The sequence below is a fragment of the Lactuca saligna genome, chromosome 3 (genome assembly GCF_052625555.1).
Source record: "Lactuca saligna cultivar CGN05327 chromosome 3, ASM5262555v1, whole genome shotgun sequence".
NCBI classification, from domain to species: domain Eukaryota; kingdom Viridiplantae; phylum Streptophyta; class Magnoliopsida; order Asterales; family Asteraceae; genus Lactuca; species Lactuca saligna.
The window spans coordinates 73,492,839-73,515,326 of NC_136419.1; the positions used below are offsets into that span (position 1 = coordinate 73,492,839).

The window sequence follows — 22,488 nt, forward strand, 5'->3', positions numbered from 1 at the left end:
CTCTCATAATAGAACAAATTCAGAAAGCGTAAACACTCAATATTCAAGTACCGTAAACTGTTTTAAAGAACAACAAACCCATAAACCGTAAACTCCAAAACAGTGAACTCATATCGTAAACTTAGTTAACGGTAGCAAATAAGCCAACCGTAAACTCCGATTACGGCCGTAATCAGAGTTCAAAGAGTCATTTGTTTGCGGAACTCATTGTTTACCAAAAATTCCCTTTGACTAATCAACCAGTCCTTGGTAAATACAGGCCACCAATTCAAGCTAAACAAAGTGCCTATTGCAAGTGTGCTTGTGGGAAGAACCAGAGACAAGGCAATGGCGTGCTACCAGGGGAAAGCAGAAACAATTCCTACGTGAAGAAAAAGATGTGTTTTCACTGTGGAACACCTGGGCACATTTTAAAAATGTTTTTGTTTTATCTAATAAATGAGTGGCTAGGATTGCATCTCACAGTCTCACAAAATTAGGTCTTTTCACATGAACCTAACCCTATATATATATATATATATATATATATATATATATATATATATATATATATATATATATATATATATATATATATATATATATATATATATATATATATATATATATATATATATATATATATATATATATATATATATATATATATATATATAAAGAGAGAGAGAGAGGGGGAGAGATGGAAAGTATAACATATGTATGAGTTTTAATTAATTATCTTTTTGAAACGGTACAATTACAAAACAAAAAAAACATATTTAAAATATTTAATTAAATATTTTCAACATCACCCTATATAACATATGATCAATATACAATATACAACGATTGTATTACAATAATCCAAAAACAAAGAAAATATAAAAACAAATTAGTATAACAAACTTACAAATTAAAAGCTCTAATATAATAGCATATCTCCAAAATTTGTCATAAGATCTCAACCCAATACAAAAACCTTTTAATTTATTTTCTTTCTGAAATTTGTATATGATTTATATGCATGTCTTCCCAAAATGTTGACTTTTATAGTATACTTTTCACTAAATGCTAATTAAACATAATATAAATTATAAAACTTTTGAGTGTTAAATCATAATTAAGAAAATTTTTGAGTTGCATTAGTTAAAAAATGGGGTTGCAAATGAATATGGTTGAAGGAAGTTAAAAATGAGGTTTCAAATGCATTACATTCAAGAAAAATGTTACATTTATAAGTACGTATGATGATATAGATATAGATATAGATATCAATATATATATATATATATATATATATATATATATATATATATATATATATATATATATATATATATATATATATATATATATATATATATATATATATATATATATATATATAGGGATCCTTTTAAAGGATTTGCAAGCCTTTCTCCATTTGAAACAAAAGGCTAAGAGTTCTTGGACAAGATCGAACTTTTAAGATTCTGAATTTTTAATAGACTATCAATTATTTAAGATAAGAATTGTTTTGAAGCCAAAGAAGTAGTGGGAAGGAAATGGAGGTGATCGTTTGAAATAGAAATAATATAGGGAAAATGCTTGCTAAAAAATAAAGAATTATTGTAACACACTTCATAACTTTTATGAAGTTGGAGAGGCGTTGGCGAGGAAATGGAAGCGATCATATGAAACAGAAATAGAAAAGAGAAAATGTTTGATAAAAAGTTAAAATATTTCACCAGCATATTCTGCTTTTATTCTGATATAACTATTTTTCTTAAAAACTAAGAAATTTTTCAACAATTAAAAGACAAAAAAAAAAAAAATTAACTCTCTAAATTAAAAAAATTAAAAGTATGCTCTTAGTTGAAAATTTAAAATGATATTAAATCGTCATAAGTTGGATTTTAATATGTGATTAGTTGGTATTTTTAATGTCATATCTTACTTTTTACAAAAAGATTATCAACTATTTGTTTTCAAAATTTTAGATTCCATTGAAAATAGAGAAAATGACACATTGATCCTATTAAATATTACACATTTGTTTATTGAGTCCCTTGAGTTATTTTTATGATGTATGAGGAAACAAACTTGTTAGTGACTTATCAATTTAGTCATTGGACCTTTTGTAACCGATTAATATCTCCACATAATTAAATTAAATGCCACATAATAATCTGGTTGAAAAATATCATTGACTTCTTTCTGGCATTTAATCTAACGGTTTATTTGCATAGTTCATCCATGATGTGGAGTGACTTGAATCATCACTAATTCAGCGTAGAAGCACACCATGTGCTCCGTCTGTTCCTATTCCATTCCAAATATCAGAATCATAATCAAAACTAAAGGGTTAAATATCTAAGAATCATAATTAAACACTCATGTTAATCTTCGGTGCGGTTGCGGCGACTTTTATTAACCGACTGAGAAACACATACGATGTCGGAATCAATAAATTTCATTCTAATCGACCTAGAATCCGCTTTTCCATCACTAAACATGTCGATGTTCGTAAGCTCTATCACATATTTGAACAAAATCATTGACTTTCGGAGCCCATATTTCTTCAATTTTGATACAATAAGCATTGCACTTGCTCACACACACTCTAATTCTCTTCTAGCAACAGTTAAAATTTCATACATCAAAAACATATATGTATCCATTGTGAGTTTGTGGAATCTGTATCCATTATAATTTTCTCATTGTTGATATCTTAAGCATCAATGTTAAAGATATTTGTTTGTTTTGGTTTGTAGTTAAGGCAACAGACAACTTTGCTCTGGTAGTTAGTGTTGAAGTGAGTGACAATTGAGGGTTGTTGTTTTGAGAAGATGAAGAAGATCCTGATTTCTTCTCTTCTTGGTTGTTCGGACTAATTTCTATTACAATTGCATTTTCGGGCACCGATGGTGGTTTTGGTTTAGATGTGGCCTTCTTCTAGGCTGATTTGACTACCATTGGTTTCTATAATTAAGATTCAGGAAGATGAAATGTTAATGAAAAAATATTTGATGAAAAGTTTATGTGAATAATCGATTAAAAAATAAAAAAAAATTGGAGAAAACTTTCACCTTTTTGTTTTCAGCTACGTCTCGTTGGGAGAATTGAGAGACGAGAAGGAGGAGGAAGATTTTGACTTTTCAAAGTCATTGTTAATAGAAAATAGGTTAATGTCTATGTGGCAAATGGGTAACTGGATTACCCTTTTCATTTTGTCCAAAGTGATCAAATTAACCCGACAAAAACGACTTTAATGGTCTAGAAAGCACGGAAATACTTAAGGGGTTGAATTGGCAAATATACAAAACATCAGAGGGTTAAATTGTCATTTTCCTTTCAAAATAATATTGGAAAACTAATACGACTGCTGTGGATGTTCATGTAAAGTAGTTGTTGATATTTTCTTGTTGATATTTTCTTGTACTTCTTATCTATTCAAGTTTATCAAAGTTAAAAAATCACATAGAAGATTTTATTCGAACATATTTCGAATAGTTAATAAGATAATATACAAATTTTAAATTTTATAATTCGAAACGTATAAATCATTACAAATGAGTTAAATATTTATTACTTTATATGAAGTTTATGGTGCACCGCACATATGGAAAGTAGTTGGGTATGGTTGGAGGTGATACGAAATCCATCCACACCAATCTTGCCATGCAACAAGGACATGACTTAATGGATAAATAAAATATCCCAATTTTCAAACCTAAATCATCTGTGATTTTGTGTCTTTTTGTATAGATTCGAATTTATATTTTATAATATTCTCAGGCTGACCCACGGTGGCACCGTCATCAAAGGTGGAGGAGCCGCCGTCTATTAATAATGCTTAATTAATAAGCCCTCTTCCACTCGCTCTTTTGCTTAAAAGAATACAAACTTTGTGTGAATAATCACAATAATAAATATAGAAAATATACAACAAATAAATCAGATATGAGTTTAATTTTTTTTTTAAACAATAAATTTAACACTCCTAAACTACAACTTAAATTCATGTATATCCACAAACGGACTTGAACTCTCAACATTAAAGAGGATGGCAACACTCGATACCGTTAAGCTATAAACTACGCTTTCATTTAATTATATCAAGTTTTAAGAATATAACTACGCTTTCAAAGACAAAATGAGATATTGACATTAAATAGAAGTCGTTGACTAAACATTGCAATCGAACTTAATCCCTATATGACAAATGGCGCTTCCTGTTTATAACTATTTTGGGATAATTTATATTTGCTTTTAACAAGCCACTATAAAAAAAATGGTATTTTACTATTACACATTTTTAATTAAGACAAAAACGTAAACATGGCCTCTCTACTGTGGTACTTCAAAATGATATTTTGATCAAAAAAATATATAGAATAATATCAGTCGTCCAAAATTTTCATTTGTATTTTTGTTAGTAATCAAACTTAATCGCAATATGACAAATGTCACTTCCTTGTTATAAATATTTCCCGATTAATTTATATTTGCTTTTAACAAGTCATTATAAATAAAATGATATTCTACTATTATTCATATTTAATTAAAGATAAAACTTAAACATAGTCTATGTTGAAAGGATAATGACTTAAAAGGGTAATATATTTTTCGATTTTTAACATTTGATCATTGAATTTTCTTTTTCGTCCACATTTACCTCTTGAACTTGTTAAATTATATATATTTAGTCCTTATGACTGGGTACTCAAAGTTAGTCGGTAAAAATGAATTAATAGAGTAATATATCTATCACTTTGTACACATTTAGTCTTTAATATTTTTGTACACATTTAGTTCTTAATATTTTTTTTGTTGCAAAATAAGACATTTTTTATTTTGTACTCATTCAGTACTCATGAATAATTTCTTTAGATTTTTCTCACGACATCTTACGTGTGACAATCATTAATGAGATGTTTCTGGCTTTTGATACTTATGTTCATCGCGATCTCGACTACTTGATTCTCAGGTCATGTGTTCTAAACGTCATAACTTCTTCATGCGATTCAGATTTTAAGGAGATTGATATCTATGTATTCGTATTTTAATCTACTACAAATTTTGTTTAGATTACTCCTGTTAAAAAGTAATACATTTTTACTTACTATCTCACATCTAGTTACTTATGGTTACACAGTCATTGGATTGTTGGTTATGTATCCATGTATATATGATGTTGCTGAGTCGTAGCGATCTACTAGATTTATGTATATATCCTTGTATGATATGATGCAACAATAGGAGTATGTTGGTTAGAGTACCAGTAGGTTGGTTATCCTTGTATGATATAATGTAACAATAAGAGTATGTTGGTTAGAGTACCAGTAGGTTGGTTGTCGTCTAGTGGAGTGTCATAGGGGTTGTATATAGTCATGTAGGATAGCCTGGGAACTTTTGATCTAGGCTTTCTTGCATGTTCGTTTTTTGGTTGTGGATCTAAACTAGGATCATATATTTGGGTGGCTATCTCACCTTTGGTTACAAATTTCATAGAGGTTAGTTGGTAGCGGAGCAGTGTGTTGTGAGAGGACTAATAGGTGATAGTGAGATGTATGATTGATAACTGTTAGTATTATGTGCCTACTTGATCCTTGATTATTTATATGTCGACATATGGTAGTGGAATAGGCTAAGACGGTCCTGATATGTGTTGTAGGCCAAGATACCTGGTGTGAGCTGACTGTAAGTAGTAGGCACGAAGGCTCAAAAAGACCGATTGGGTTGAGGCGGCATGCCAACAAACCCTAGGTATTCCAATCCAATGAGTGATTGGACTCGTTGCATGTCGGCATTCCAGTCTGATGACTGATTGGGCTAGGGTATTCCAATCTGATGATTGTGGGGCCGTTATACATGATAGTACATTTGTTGTATTGGGTATTTTGGGGGAAACTCACTAAGCTTTGTTCTTACCCAGTTGTTTATGTTTTTAGATTCTATCGTTGATCGTGGGAATGCGAAAGCAGGACTGTACATACTCATCAGCAGTATTGAGGATTCCCCATGTTATATTACTATAATTTTCGATAAATGTATTTTGGAATAAATGGTTTATCTTAATAATGAATTTATAATTAGGGAGTTTTGCCTTATTTAAAAATGGAAACTTTTTGTTGTGAAAATGGGACGTTACACATAAGCATCAACAGCCCCACACCTCTCATCAATGATTGTCACACGTAATATGTCGTGAGAAAAAACTAAAGAAATTATTCATAAGCACTAAATGAGTACAAAAATAAAAAGAAATTATTTTGAAATAAAAAAATATTAAGGACTAAATGTGTACAAAAATATTAAGGATTAAATGTGTACAAAATGAGAAATATATTATCCTATTAAGTCATTCTTCCCAGCTAACCTGTAGTAAACGATTATAAGGACTAAATGTGTTCAGTTTACCAAGTTCAAGAGGTAAATGTGGATGAAAAAAAAAAACTCAATGACCAAATATGTACAAATCGAAAAATATATTACCCTTTTAAATCATTATCCCTTGTTAAAAATTTTCACTTTGGTCGAAAAATATTTGTAGTATTAATGGTCCAAAACTTTCATTTTGTTGTAGTTTTGTTCCAAATTTTTAAAACTTTTTTATATTGACGATTTTACCTTTATTTTTACTAGTTTTTTTATTTAAATATTTTTTAAATAAAAGAAAATTAATAAATAAATATATATATGTATATATATATATATATATATATATATATATATATATATATATATATATATATATATATATATACCTCTCTCCGGAAGCCAACGTATTGTCAGAACGCCACCTTCATCAGAGCCTCTCGCCTAAGCGGCAACCTCACCAGACTCTCTATGTCTCATCAAAAAAAATAGATGACGTTTTCTTTAGATAAGGAGCGAGGATTTTTGACAACGTCCCTCTCTCTCTCTTTCTCTCTCACTCGCTCACTCGCTCTCTCTCATATCTATGTCGTCGGAGGTAGGCTCATAGTTCAATATAGAAGGAGACGGTGCTACAAACCCTAGCTCTTCAGAGTTGGAATCATCTTCTCCAATAGTGAGTGGAGGCACTACAAACTCTAGCTCTACAAAGCCATAGATTACCTCCATGACAGGTGGGGAGCCGGATCTGCAAATGGTGGTGTTTCAAAAGGCGACTGCACCTTCATAGTGTCGATCTTATACCCCCAACATCTTCATTTTCCCAACGAAGAAAGAGAGACGAAGGCATTGGCGACTTCATCTTTGTTTCACTTCTCTTCCAATCACCTTTGTACATATACCCATAAGATGTTTGAGCTACGATTTTAGGGATGGAAACAGCAACAGTAACGGTTGATTTCGGAGACGATGATACCAATGGTTCCAAAATGATTTTTAAATGGATATCTCTTTAATCCATTTACTTTAAAGAAAAAATTCAAGAAATAAACCTTACAAGCAGCATTACGAGGTGAATCTCTCAGTTTCTTGGGTCGGATTTCCTTCTAATCGAAAAAACAGAATACTAGGGTAGGGAGGAACAGTGGTGAAAAAGATGAAAACTCTGAAACTGAAAATCAAGAGAGGGAGAGAGAGAAAAGAACAGAGAGAGAGAGAGAGAAAGAGAGCGAGAGAGAGAGAGAGAGAGAGAGAGAGAGAGAGCAAGAGAGAGGGAAAGAGAGAGAGAGAGAGAGAGAGAGAGAGAAAAGAGAGGGAAGGATAGAGGGAGAGAGGTCTTTCATATTTGTTTTATTTTTAATTATTTTTTACTTGTTGATAATAAAAGAAAATTGGAAAATTAAATAAAAATGGGAAAATCGTCTTTATATAAAAGTTCAAACGAAATTGAATCAAACTTGCAACAAAATAATAATAATAATAATAATAATAATAATAATAATAATAATAATAATAATAATAATAATAATAATAATAATAAATTGGACCTCTAGTGCTAGTTCAAACTTTTTTGGACCAAAGTTGTAACACCCCAAAAACATAGGTAAATTTTTGAATTTAAAAATCGTCAATCCACACAATTGGTTTCATGAAATCCATCACAATACAGTATATCAAAATCATCAGAGTAAAATAGAAATCAATGTGGAATCACAAGGGAGATGCGGTACAATCATGTCGAGCTCTTCCCTTTCGTTCCAACCCAACATACAATCATGGGCCTAGCTCTGGGGTGTATTTCAACCCAAACATGCAATAACTGGCCCAACCCTGGGGTAGCTTTCAACCCATTACATATCAATGGACCCATCCATGCGTTATCTATCAACCTAATACATTCAAAAGTCACAAAGACAAATAGCATTCATGTAACAAAATCTAGGGGGTCGGCATTGGTGTCTTCGACCCATAAGTACAATGAAGAGACTCAAATGTCTCATGAAAACAATTAACCACACAGCTACTGCTACACGAACGGCAATGAGACACACCTATTAAATCCAATACAACCCACCTTAATCACCAAAACTAGCTAATTTTGACCAAAGTCAACCCAGGTCAACAAGTCAACACACAAAATCAAATTAAACGGCCAATAACTCTAATATTCAGTCTCACATCGTGACCAACCCTTGGTCATGTCGTGAGAGCTCACTCGATCCAATTCCACTAACTCGTTCTAGCTCGGCCAACTCAGACATTGACAACCAATTCAGTATATATCATGATGTGATCCATTCTTGGTCACATCGTAAGAATACAAAAGACCACCGAAAGGGATATTTCTTGGTCCTGTCATGAAACCTCCAGTTTCGCATCGTGATTTCAGTCTGAACCATCTCCTTAATGATTTAAGCCCTTAAACCATTAGGTCTCTAAACCTAACTTATCTAGAAGCTTAAGGGGAATCCAAAGGGCCATAAAAATGTTTACTTTATGGATACGCATGCTCCATGCATGTCCTCAATCCATTCTAGGTCAAAGTAGAAATATGGCACCAAACTCTCATGCATAACTCCAATACTTCACCAACTTCTAGATTTGGATTATATGATGCTCAAAGGAACCTTAAAATCCATAAAGTTGCTAACTTTATGGACTATCTCTACTCAAGCTTGCTTAATCATGAAGAAATAATACAAAATTTTGGATCTAGATGTATAATGCAATAAAGGTTGAGCCTTTGACACTTACAAAGGTTCAAAAGAAAAAAGAGATGATGATGATGTTGATGATGATGCTTCTTTGTAAATTCCACAACTAGGACACTTCTTTCCTTCTTCTCTTCTTCTTCATGCTAGCAAATGTACCAAAAATGGATAAGAATCACTAAAAGGGTTATGATTAGGGTGAGGATGAGCAACCCTCCCCTCCTTATTCCATTAAATAGCAAAAAAAAAAAAAAAATAGGGTTTTTGGCCATCAGATGTTCCTCACAACATTAGTAATAATGACTCATGTTGTGACACCTTAAGAAATGTGTATTCACAAGCCAAAGCTTCCTCACGATGTGACTGTCATTACTCGCATCGTGACCCACTTCCAAATGTAAAATACTTCAAATTTAGTACCTCGAAGATCCAAATGTTACAAAAGTGGCAATTTTAAGCAAACTACAACGACCATTCGTTCAGTTTTGTCTTCAATTACACTCATTTGAACTCATTTTTTTAAAGATACTTATATGTCACAAGCAAAAGGTGAGACTTTGTACACTGGTAGGGTGGAGGAAATCATTCCCTTTCAACCTTATTGTGACATAGATGTTACATCAATTTTTTTTAATCTTTTCTCGCATCCATCTTTCTCAGTCGGTTGAAATAGAGGATGTAATAATAATTTGAGGGGTACACAAATAATGGGTACAAAAATTGTCACAAAAGAATAATACAATGATAGTTCGAATGAAAAAATAACAAAGTGATAGTCCAAATGAGAAAAATAACATAGTTGATGCGTACATTCTACAATGGGTTATTAATGTCCTCATTTTTTCACTCAGATTTTTCTTTTGATGAGTTGACGATGAAAATAATTTTAGAAAACCAAAAAATTAACTTTGTAAAAAAAAGATAGAAAATGATTATATAGTTATTTCACATATAATGCGGACAAAAATCACAACAAAAAATAACACGTTAGTGGTCCAAACAATTAAAAAAATGAAACACAGTCTCAGTAATATACTCTAAAAATAAAATAATTCTAAGAAAATAATATAAATACTTCATATATAATAGGTACTACAAAAATATAATACAAGGATAGTCCGAAGAAAAAAATAACACACTAATAATCCGAATGAAAAATAACAAAAAAACAGTTTGAGCGAAATCAAATAATAATAATAATAATAATAATAATAATAATAATAATAATAATAATAATAATAATAATAATAATAATAATAATAATAATAATACATAACAAAAAACATCAACTCATAAGGTGTACTAAACAATTTGGGAAGCAGAGGTGCATGAAGAATTCCCCTTTAATAAACATTTAATCAATTATTCAACTACAATAATTTTATTATTATAAGTAAAGAATCATTATAAAAACTAGAAAGCTTGGAAAGGTTTCCCGCGCGTTGCGCGGTGCGAAAAGTATTAGTTTTGCGTGTGCGAATGTGTTTCATACATTACTATTATCTAAAGTACATTGCCTGAATGGTATCCGTAATAAAGTACGTTGCTATTCTGTGTAAGTTGCCATCAATCGGATGAAACAGTCCCGTCGTTAGTGGGTAGGAAAACAACCTCAATAGTTCAATACTACCATCTACTTTCTTAGCATACCATAAAGCCCAAAATAAGAAATGCAACAGTAAATCATGGTAGTAGTAAACACGTACACATCAATAATGATATCAAAACAACTAAAACTCTAAAGTGACGTGAGGAGAAAAAATATGGCAAAAAGGAAAAAGTAAAAAACCAAAAACCAAAAACACAATCCAACCATGGCTGTTACAAATTCACATCAACAACTTGAGACTTTTCCTTAGGGATTGTATCAACAAAAGTGTAAAAAAGCTTAGAGTGAGTTTTTTTATGTAGTAAAAAAGCTAATGTTCACATCAAACAACAAAAAAATCAAATCCAATTTTCCCAAACAATCAAAAACATAAAAATTAATAACAAAAGTATGATATTAACGACAAATTACACTAACATATCATTTTACCTCTTTGACCTTTAATATTAAGAAAATCATTTGTACGTTGTGTGACTTTGAACTAAGTCAAAGGACCAATTGTGTAATAATGAAAAGATATTAAAGATTGAAGCTAATAATAGAATCTTGTTCTTACCAACATAGCTAGTCTGATGATTAAAAATGTTGGTGTGATTAATGACTTCACATGTAAAAGCTCTTTGGGAATATATCGGCCACCTAAATCTGTCACAGTGGTTATAAAACAGAATAGAAACAGTAATTATATTTTAAAGATTTTAACCGTTAATTTTTCATTGATTTAACCTGTAAACAGAACGTGGCTGTAAAAAATTTGTAAGTACAAGGTATGACACATGAATTTTAACTTACTTGGATGAACTACTTCACCAATTGCTTCATGGTCGACATAATTGCAATAATAGTCAAATCCATTATAAAAGTAATCCATGAAAACTACAAACACAAACCAGTGGCAATAAATCAAATTTCTCCTTAAGCAAGATTGAACAACCACCACTTCTCCTGAAGAAAGATTAACCAAAATTAAATGAAGAGAGTGAATCTGATATCGGTTTTGAGAAGTTAGAGCAGACAAAATGTGCATTACATGTGTCCTTCAATTTAATACTTTGTATTAGCAAATTAGACTTTTAAAAACCTACGCAATTATAACTATCGAAATTGGTTTGTATTTTGTTGAAATTGCTACAATTTGAAAACTTGCACACAAAACTATTGTCATCTAGACCTTCTACCTTGCAGCTACTGACTTTGCTAATCTTTCTAACTCCATGGTTCCCTATATTTTTCGTAAATATAGCAAATAATCCTTATTTCTCTTCTTTTTTTCAAAGAAATAAGATAAAATGAACAAAGAGAATATGGTTGTATACCATCCAAACTTGTTAAACCTTTATATATTGTTTTCCATAATAATCTGCCCAAGCATTCAGTCAGTAGTTGGATATCATGTCTTCTATGTTCAATACCAAAATTAATTTTCTATTACTGAGCCATCAATCTATCTGATTGTTCACGTAAGCTTAAGAGTATAAGGACTTAAATCAACATAAATGAAAGAACAAGGATATGAATTAACATAAAGAAGATTATAGAGAGTGAGTTGTGAGCATTAGGATCCTACCATCTTGTACTTTAATTCCATCCCTCACGTATGGTTAGCAAGGGTAAAGTTGTCCATTGTCCCTATATCATCCCTTCTGGACATGCACTTGTGATCAAACCTCCCATAAGCATTCTAACTATATGGATAAAAAAGCAAGTAAAGCAAACACTATGAAATTCCTTTTGTATATATTAACTATTTGTAATTTAGTTACATCTAGAAACCCAAAAAAATGAGTAACACCCGACAAAACCTTATATCTCAATGCACAACATAAAACATCATAAGTGGAATTCAAGCATGTCTCATTAATATCACCATTCGATATGGATTTATCTTACCTGAAGGAATTTGTAATTTTCTTGAAATCCATCCTACATAAAACATTAAAAGAAAGGAAAATTTTGACATTAAGATTATTAGTTTGCCTATAATGAAAAAATACGTTTTGTTTAATATGTAGAAAAGATGTGGAAAAACACTTACTTTGTCATCCACGTCATCACCATTTCCTTGGTGTTTGACCATTTGAAGTTTCCATTGGCCTAGGTGTCACTACACCACCAACAACTACCATAGTCAACATTAATCCAAGAATCTTCCACCATAAAGATTTAAAATTCTAATCAAGAACTAAAAACTTACAAGAGATAGATGAAGTAGTATCGGAAAAAGGCATTGGATGAATCTGCTTTGCTCGGTTCATAAATTAGGGGGCAAAACCAGAAACATTTGTTCCAATTGCCTGAGAAACACTATGAGGGAGATCAATAGCTTTCACAACCTACAAATTGCATAAAATAAAAATTAAAAGAACGTTTGAAGACTTGTGAGACATAAATAAAAAAAATGTGATCACTTAAACACAATAGACATACACGACAAAGGGAAAGGCGATTTGACAATTTGAAAAAAGCAGTGGTGAGAAAAAATTTCGTATCCGATCAGTGTTCATCCTCTCAAATCATCATGCCCTGAAACAAAAAAAAAAAATCATGGAGGCGGTGACCAAAAAAAACCCAAATACAAAAGGCGATGGGGAAGAGATGGTAGAGTGCTTATCAAAAGGATCGAGAAGCATCCGTTACAGAAGCGATAGATAGACCACCATCCATTGACAAGAACGATACTTCTTCCAAATATGTCGGTTGAAAATATGTTTTGTGCTTCCGATTGGAAGCGATGGGAGCCTATTCGAGCCGTAGCACCGTAGTAGGGTACGCAGATATAATCAGTGGCGAGGAAGCGGCCTCTGACTGGTCTGCCTTCCTATGGATTGAAGACAACACGCACACACATGACCTTTTGATTCTTTTTCCCTGTATCGATCTTTGATAAGCGGTGGGAAGCACTACAAGTGTAGTAGAAGATGGGTTGGAGGATGAAGGCGGCGAGAAATAACGTGGAGGAACCGTTTGTGTTGGTGAAAGGTTTTGAAAACGAAGGATTGCCAGAGATGTTTGAAGAAGACGTTTCAGCAAAGGCGGTGGAACGTTCTGGTTATAGTAGAAGACAATGAAACCATTGACCAGTCAAATACGAAAACCCTATTAAAAGAAAGGCAACAATGGAAAATATGCAAAGGTTGTGGATCAAATTTGCCAAAAATCAAGCAAGTTAACTGTTCCTAAGTTTCATTTCTTTTATATATATATATATATATATATATATATATATATATATATATATATATATATATATATATATATATATATATATATATATATATATATATGTGTGTGTGTGTGTGTGTATATAAATAACCATATTAACTTTAAGGACATAAAATAATGACAAAATTACATAAATGTTCCATGTGGTTTTGTTCAATGTAATAGTTTAACGACGTGTTCGGCACAGAGCGTTTGAGAGCTTCTAGCTTCTAGCGTTTGACAAAACACTCCGTTTTGAACAAAAAGCCTCGTTTGGCACTACAAGCTTCTAGTATTTAGGTTAAACAAAATGTTCCAAATCAAAATGCTACTTCATGTATCGTTTAACAAAACGCTACAAGCTACAAACTTCCCGCTACTCACTACAAGCTACCTACTACGAGCTTGTTTTGCCGAACACGCCCTAAGTCTCGTCTAAATGTTTTTTTATCAACATGGTTATTATGGTTTTTAAAACTTATATGGTTGGTCTCTGAGCTGCATGAGAGGGCTTTTTCCCTTTTACATTTTTTTGTACTTTTCATTATTTAATTTGAATTTAGAAAAATAAAAAAACCAACAACCATACCGCTTAAGGCCCTAACCTTATCCTCACACGTTCTCTTCACATTGTCCCCCTTCCTCCCGTTAACTTGTGTTGCTCTTCCTCCATTTTCATGAGAAACCCACTGACGATAAACACATTTAAAACCCCTTACTATGCCTCCATTATCCAAATTGCACCTTCACCAACAACCCCCTTCTTTCCTTCCTTTCTCTTATTTCTATAATCGACAACCACTACTATCCATAAAGCCATCACCTTCCATCATGCCCTTAAAATTGGCTCCTCATTAGTGAGGCTTTTTCTTTTCCAATCATGGCTACACATTTCAATAACATATTTCCTGTGAACCAACAAATTTAAATATAGCCTCTTGACCTGCAAACACCACAAATTTACTTACACAAAAAATGGTTAATTGTACGATGGTAAATTGCATGATCTGTATGCCACATATCAACCCTCACCAAGGCCCATGTGGAATGTCAATCATTGAACACTAGCAATATTTTGGGTGTGCCAAGAGTTGACCATCGGACCTCATATGTAGAATTCTACCCCTCAACCATTAGGCTCTCATAACAGGGGTGCTAGTTTACCTATAAACACCATTTATAGAGGAAACCCATTTGGTGTTGCTATTTGTTTGGTTCAATTTTACTTTGGTATTTCAAGTTCCTTCAATATTTTTGATCAATAATTTTGTTATTCATTTTTGTCCAGATTTATCAATCGTATTTAGATGTTGATTTTATACACAAAATTAAGTTATCAAATCCATGTAGTTGATTTCAAGGTTGGATTTAAGTTATCAGTTCCATGTGGTTGATTTCATAGTTTGGTTTAATCCCTATTATATTCACCATATAATCCATTATAAGTGTTTATGAATATGTTGTTATGGCAAATGAAATGTTCAAGAACTCCATTAAAGTTCCTGTTGTAGCATCCCAAAACCATGACAAATTTTTTATTTTTAAAAGACATTTTCATAAATCCATAAGATAGACAAACATCGTTTTCAAAACAAATCCATAGAAATCAGGGTATCAAAATATTCTCTCAAGACATAAATTGATGAGACGATGTGTACGACACCTTCGTCTTACCCTGATCATCTTAAGTACTTGAAAATAATGAAATCGACAAATTGTATGCCAAAGCTTAGTGAGTTCCACCAAAATATCCCACACAATGATACATGTACAATGCATGCACACCGGGTCTACAACACAACACTAGAATGCACCCAAGTCTTTTGGCTTACAACACAAAGCAGTACCGCCTCAACTAAACTGCATTATGTTGACATATACACCAAAACAATAACAAGCTAGCACATGTAATCACCTATAAAATGGTAAAATCGAATATTTTTTTGTAACAACCCCATTTTTCAAAGGAAAATTTTTCATTTTGATTATCCAAACACGTTTCCATAAATTACAAAATCCATATATAATTGTTTTTAAACTCATTTCAATTACAACTTTTATTTAAAATATCACAGTGTCTCATAAAACGCGTGTGTGAGAGTGAACGTCGGGCCATCACGCATTGCCCTTGCCCTTGGGAGCCGATGTACCTGAAACAAATCCACAACATGTAAGCTAATTCTTAGTAAGTTCCCCAGAGCATACCCCACACACAATCCACATAACACATATCATATTATCTATAAAGCTACATATATCACATAAGTTATGCATACATAAACCTGTAAGGATGTCGTGGGCTCCCCCCAGGGTCTTACACATTCATGACATGGGCTACCCCACATGATCTTTACCTAGAAATGCCATGGGCTACCCCACATGATCTTATATCCAGCTGCCACGGTCTCCCTCGGGGTCTTTCATGCAATAACATACATAATCAACCTAGCATATCATATCACAGAAGTGTCTAACATACTACATACACATACATAAACATGTAAGGATGTTGTGGGCTCCCCCCATGGTCTTATACCATCATGTTGTGGGCTACCCCAAATGGTCTTTGAATGGGAATGCCATGGACTATGCCACATGGTCTTATATCCAACTGCCACTAGCTCCCCCGGGGGTCTTCCATGCAATGACATAAAATCACTAACATACTACTTAGCACAAGGCTAACTATCATACGACATATCTCTACAAACGTTAGTGTACCATATAACATAAAATGGGCCAACCTTGGTGCCTTAAACTTATTGGTATGGTGAGAAGACTCACCTTTCTCTCGAATGTTGAATTAACAATGCTAGAACTAGATATGTCCTACGTGCTGCTCTAACTCAACTGCATGTAAGCATCATAAGATAGACTTATCAAAAATCCTAGAATTACCCTCAAGGTCAGCCCTCGTAAACCTTGGTCAAAGTCAAAGTCAACTGTCAAAGCCAACAGTCCATGTTGACCTCAACTCGTCGAGTGCATCTAGCTACTCGCCGAGTTCCTATCGAGTCCAGACAACCTGATCAAACCCTAGCGAACTCGCCGAGTTGTTTCATCAACTCGATGAGTTCACTTGATATTCAAAAGGCGGAGAAGCCCAATCCGACTCATTGAGTTTCTAGAGAAACTCGTCGGGTCCCCCTTCTTTTTTTCTTGTTGTGATGATACACCGAATCCAGGGACTCCAGGGCTTAGATCTCAAGCCCTAAGGTGTCTAGAAGGATAAAGTTTCCAACTTTATCCTCTAGAACCGTTCCAAATGCTCTAAGCCCCTTTTCAAAGGCTGGAAAGCTCCAAAGCTTTGCCATAAGGTCCAAAACTCTAGGGAGCTAAAATCCCTCCTTTCCATAAAGGTTTCTAGTCCTCAAAACGTTCCAAAGATGGAGGCTTTATGGACATGCATGTCCAATTCATGTGCCTATGTCAAAATGGCCAAAAAGAGGGAAATATGCCCTAAACCCTTGCATGGTGTCCTTTCTCAACCAAAGGCCAGATCTAGCCCACCTTGGGACCATTTTGCTCTAGAGATTCATAAAGTTGCAAACTTTATGAACCTCGTGCATGCAATCAACAAGAAGAGTAGGAAATAAAGATTAACTCAAGATCTAGCCATATTCTATGATAAAAATCGAGTCTTGAAGACTTACAGCAGTCCAAAAGATGGTCAAGCTCAAGTATGGGTGCTTGGTTTGCTGGATCTACTTACTAAATCCTTCTTCTTAAGCTTCAAAGGTCACTCTAGCTCACCAAATGGAAGAGAATGGGGATTAGGGTTATCACATATGTTCTTATGGTTTGGAGGCTAATGGGAGGTCAGCCTCAAGGCTCTTAAGGAGATTATATAGGGTGCACACCAAAACCCTAGATCTTAATTTAGTAATACCTGGAAAAGGGGTTACTTTTTTGGAAAATATGAGGGCAAAAACGGACATCAAATCCAACTATTGGCAAAACCGACAAAAACTTGAAAACTTAAGGGTTTTTATGACATTAACCCTATATTGAAAGTGGAAACCTATAATAACTTTGATATTGGTGTAATATATATATATATATATATATATATATATATATATATATATATATATATATATATATATATATATTGTATATGGATAATCAATTATAAGGGTAATATACTTTTCGATTTGTACACATTTAGTCAATGTATTTTTTCGTCCACATTTGCCCATTCAACTTGTTAAAATGTACACATTCAATCCTTATGATCTGCAACTCTAGGTAAGCTGAAAAAAATAACTTAATAGGGTAATATATTTCTCACTTAATTTATACACATTTAGTCCTTAACATTTTATATTGAAAAAAAATCATTATTATTTTTGTTCACATTCAGTACTTATGAATGATTTCTTTAATTTTCTCACTACATCTTACATAGGACAATCATTAATAAGATGTTTAGGGTTGTTTGTGCTTTTCGCCTCGATTGCATGGTACTTAGTTCTTGTCTTCTCAACGTTGTAACTTCTTCATACAATCCCAAATCTAATCGATCTATATATCCACCATTCATATTTGAGTCTACTAAAATTTTTGTTTAGATTACTCCCATTGAAAAAATAATATATGTTTACTTGAGATTTTATTTTATATATATATATATATATATATATATATATATATATATATATATATATATATATATATATTCATACATACATTCATAAAGAACGCATGTAGATAAAGATCATTAGTAAAAATATATTACTTTTTAACGGGAGTATTCTAAATAAAGATTCTAGTATACTCAAATACGATCGTGTAGATATAAAGATCGTTAAAATATGAGATGAAATACTATAAAAAACACAACCCAAAATTTTAATTTTTCACTTATTTCCAAAACCATAATGTCAATAGTAAAGTAATAAAATTTCATAAACCATGTATCTCAAACTGTCATAACATGTGTCACATATCAAAATAACATAGCAAAATATCAGAGTCTGGCTCCCAGGCTGAGAACTGTGGTGTGTGCCATGCGATCATCCCGAGCCCTTCCTAGTGCTGGTGGAAGTACCTGAAACCAAAACTGAAACTGTAAGAACAAACCTTAGTGAGTCTCCCCAAACTACAATTTATCTTACTCATATATCATATAACTAAGACACTCGGGCCCCGCTCACTCTCATAGAGATTTGGGCCCCACCCACACTCTGCTGTCTAGGAGATTCGGGCCCCATCCACACTCCATTATCTAGGAGATTTGCGACCCGCCCACACTCTGCTGTTGAGGATATTCGGGCCCCGCCCACACTCCACTGTCCAGGAGATCTTGTCCCCGCCCACACTCCCCCGCTGTCTAACAAGCATACAAGTATCACACAAACATCAAGTGTATTATCAAGCATATAACTATATCTAGCTATCACGGTAAGATTTGGGCCCCGCCCACACTTAGCTACTATCATACTATGGGTCGGCCTTGGTTCATTAGACCCGCTTCTACTGAACGTAAACTCACCTCATAAGACTAACTACTGACAACTTGTGTGAGAAATAACCAACTGCTGCTCTAGTGACTTCCCGACTATCAATACATAACACTACTTTTGTCAAAACTTGATAACCCTTCCTAGGATAACATGACTCTTTTACCCCTGGTCAAAGTCAATGTCTTGTCGGAATCAAACTTCCAAATTGACTCTACTCGCCGAGTCCATAAATTGACTCGGCAAGTTCTAAGCTCTCAGATCTCAAAAATCGCGACAAGACTCGCCGAGTCCCTGCATCAACGAGTCCATCAACCTCTGAGACCTAGTTCCACTCAGTTCACTGAGTCTGCCCTTCTACTCACTGGTTCAACTCACTAATCAAGGAAAAGTATGGCTCGCGACCAGACTCGCCGAGTCAGAGCAACGACTCGTCGAGTCCTTGCATACAAATCATCAACAGTTGATCTGAATCGATTTATGTGCATCTAATACATAGGTCAGGTCTTCTAAGGCTAGTATTACACATATAGTTGCTAACTTTACATGTATGCACGGTGTATTGAAGCAAAAACACCAAAGCTTAGCTATTATGAAGGTTATTTGTCTAGAATAAGTTCATGGTTTCATAAAGGCAACTTCCTTGAGCTCCAGGGGCTCAAGGGTGATTAGATCGGAGATATGAATCGCTAGCAATGCTTCATCACTAAGGATTTAGGGTTTTTTTTTAGCCCAAAACCATCATATTTGGGGACTACTAGATCTAATACACATAAGGATCAAGGTGAGAGCTTGATTACCAGAAAAAGTGCCAAAAGAGAGATTACTTATGTCTCTACTTCCTCCTCCTTGAGTCTTCAATCTTCTCCTTCTTCTTCTAGCTTCTAAATGCACCAAAAATAACTCATAAAGGTAATAATCACTCAAGAACACTTATGTGGTATTAGGGTATTGAGAGAAATAATCTAGAGGTGATGGAGGCCGAGATGGGGGATTATAATGATGCTTAAATAGGCTGCAAACCCTTATGATTAGCGTTTTCTCCAGCATGGTCGACTCGCCGAGTCGGTAATATTGACTCGCCGAGTCGTCCTACAAAACTCCACATCCAGCCTCACTCCTACTCGACGAGTTAGGGCTACTGACTCGTCGAGTAGCCTCAAAATAAAGAACAAAACATTACTTAATTCACGTACAAGGAACGGGGCGTTACAATTCTCCCCCGCTTATCTTAGACTTCGTCCTCGAAGTCTGCCGACTCTTTAAATAACTCCAGATAGTGCTCCTGCATTTCTTCCTCGGGCTCCCATGTCCACTCTGACCGCTTTTGGTGCTGCCACTGCACCTTCCCTAACTCGTCCCTTTTATTTCTTAGCTCCTTTGTCTTGCGATCTAAAATCGCCACCGGTTTTTCGATGTAGTTCAGGTTGTCGTCAACCTGGATATCCTCAATGGGTACCACTGCTGAACTATCCACTAAACACTTTCGCAACACCCTTCCAGGGTGGCACCTTCAGGAGAACCACATCGCCCACCTGAAACTACATGTCTGCTCTCCTCCTGGCGAAGTAACTCTTTTGTTGGCTCTGAGTAGTCTGAAGCCTGCTACAGACCTATTGTATCATCTATGTGGTCTTGAGTACCACCTCGGTACTACCTATCACTCTCTGACCCACCTTTCCCCAACAAACAGGGGTCTTACATTTCCTCCCATAAAGGATCTCAAAAGGAGGTCGGTCTATGTTGGCGTGGTAACTGTTGTTATACGAAAATTCCACTACTGGAATATACATATCCCAACTACCACCGAAATCCAATACACATGCGCGAAGCATATCCTCAAGAGTCTGGATTGTCCTCTCACTCTGGCCGCCCGTCTGTGGGTAGAAAGCGGTGCTAAAATGAAGATGAGTACCCATCTCGTCGTGGAATCGCTTCCAAAACCTGGAAGTGAAATGGACATCCCGGTCTTACACCACCGAGATAGGCACCCCATGACGTGCCACTATCTCCCGCACATAAATCTCATCCAATCTCTCGACCGAAATGCTCTCCTGGATCGGTATGAACTGCGCGCTCTTGGTCAACTGATCCACGATGACCCAAATCGAATCGACCTTGTGTGCAGTCCTGGGAAGCTTAGTATTGAAATCCATGGTGATATCCTCCCATTTCCACACGAGAATGTCTAACGGATGCATCTTACCGTGGGGGCCTCTGGTGCTCTGCCATGACCTACCTACAGGTCAGGCATCTCTCAACGTACCAAGCCACATCCCGCTTCATACAGGGCCACCAATAATCAGGTCGAAGATCATTATACATCTTCGTCACACCTGGATGGATGGAGAACTGAGACTTATGGGCTACATCCATCAATATCTGTTGTACTCCACCCCAGTACAGTACCCAGACCCTCCCATGTTGGGTTAGTAATCCTCGGCTATCATAATCAAATGAAGCTACTCGGCCCACAATCCTATCGCACTTTTATCGTTCCTCCTTCAAGCCCTCAACCTGTGCCTCCCAAATCTGCTCCAGCAAAGGAGTCACCACTATCATCCTCAAACAGATATCTCGAATTGGGGTCGCCGCTGCCTTGCGGCTCAGGGCATCTACCACCACATTGTCCTTGCCTAGGTGATAAAGGATTTCACAGTCGTAATCCTTCACCACGTCTAAACATCGATGCTGCCTCATGTTCAGATTAGGCTGATCCATGAAGTACCTAAAACTCTTGTGATCCATGTAAATGTTACACCGAACCCCATAGAGGTAATGCCGCCAAAATTTGAGAGCGAACACCACCGCCCCCAACTCCAAATCATGTGTCAGATAGTCAGCCTTGTGAGGCTTTAGTTGTCTCAAAGCGTAAGTTATCACATGGCCTCGCTGCATCAACACTGCCCCCATGCCTGTGATCGAAGCGTCACAGTAGACTACAAAATCATCTATTCCTTTTGGCAGGGTGAGAATCGGCGCCTCACACAATCGTTGCCTGAGTATCTCAAAGGCTAACTGATGCTTAATACCCCAATGAAACACAACTGACTTCTTGGTTAGTCGGGTCAACGGAACTGCTATCTTGGAGAAATCCTGAGTAAATCTCCTGTAATACCCTGCCAGATCTAGGAAACTCCAAATCTCAGATGGAGACTTCGGAACT

General features: G+C 34.8%; 1 protein-coding gene across 8 annotated transcripts; it reads right to left on the bottom strand.

Annotated features, from left to right (window-relative positions):
• Positions 1 to 3,529: 3,529 nt before the first annotated feature.
• On the bottom strand, positions 3,530 to 13,727 carry LOC145036859 (uncharacterized). 8 transcript variants are annotated; one of them, XM_078985354.1, is made up of 9 exons: positions 13,087 to 13,724; positions 12,854 to 12,992; positions 12,695 to 12,763; positions 12,550 to 12,582; positions 12,227 to 12,344; positions 11,452 to 11,604; positions 11,216 to 11,304; positions 9,094 to 9,196; positions 3,530 to 3,848 (listed from the first exon to the last, which is right to left on the bottom strand). In XM_078985354.1, the coding sequence occupies exons 6-9, from the start codon at positions 11,528 to 11,530 to the stop codon at positions 3,805 to 3,807; spliced, it is 315 nt and encodes a 104-aa protein (XP_078841480.1). In that variant the 5' UTR covers positions 11,531 to 11,604; positions 12,227 to 12,344; positions 12,550 to 12,582; positions 12,695 to 12,763; positions 12,854 to 12,992; positions 13,087 to 13,724; the 3' UTR covers positions 3,530 to 3,804. The 8 variants fall into 8 exon arrangements, 5 of the variants coding, with proteins under 5 accessions (XP_078841480.1, XP_078841479.1, XP_078841478.1 ...); XM_078985353.1 differs by lacking the exon at positions 3,530 to 3,848 and adding an exon at positions 8,028 to 8,390 and having other exon boundaries at positions 12,695 to 12,778; positions 13,087 to 13,727; XM_078985352.1 differs by lacking the exon at positions 3,530 to 3,848 and adding an exon at positions 8,028 to 8,390 and having other exon boundaries at positions 11,452 to 11,535; positions 13,087 to 13,725.
• Positions 13,728 to 22,488: the final 8,761 nt, after the last annotated feature.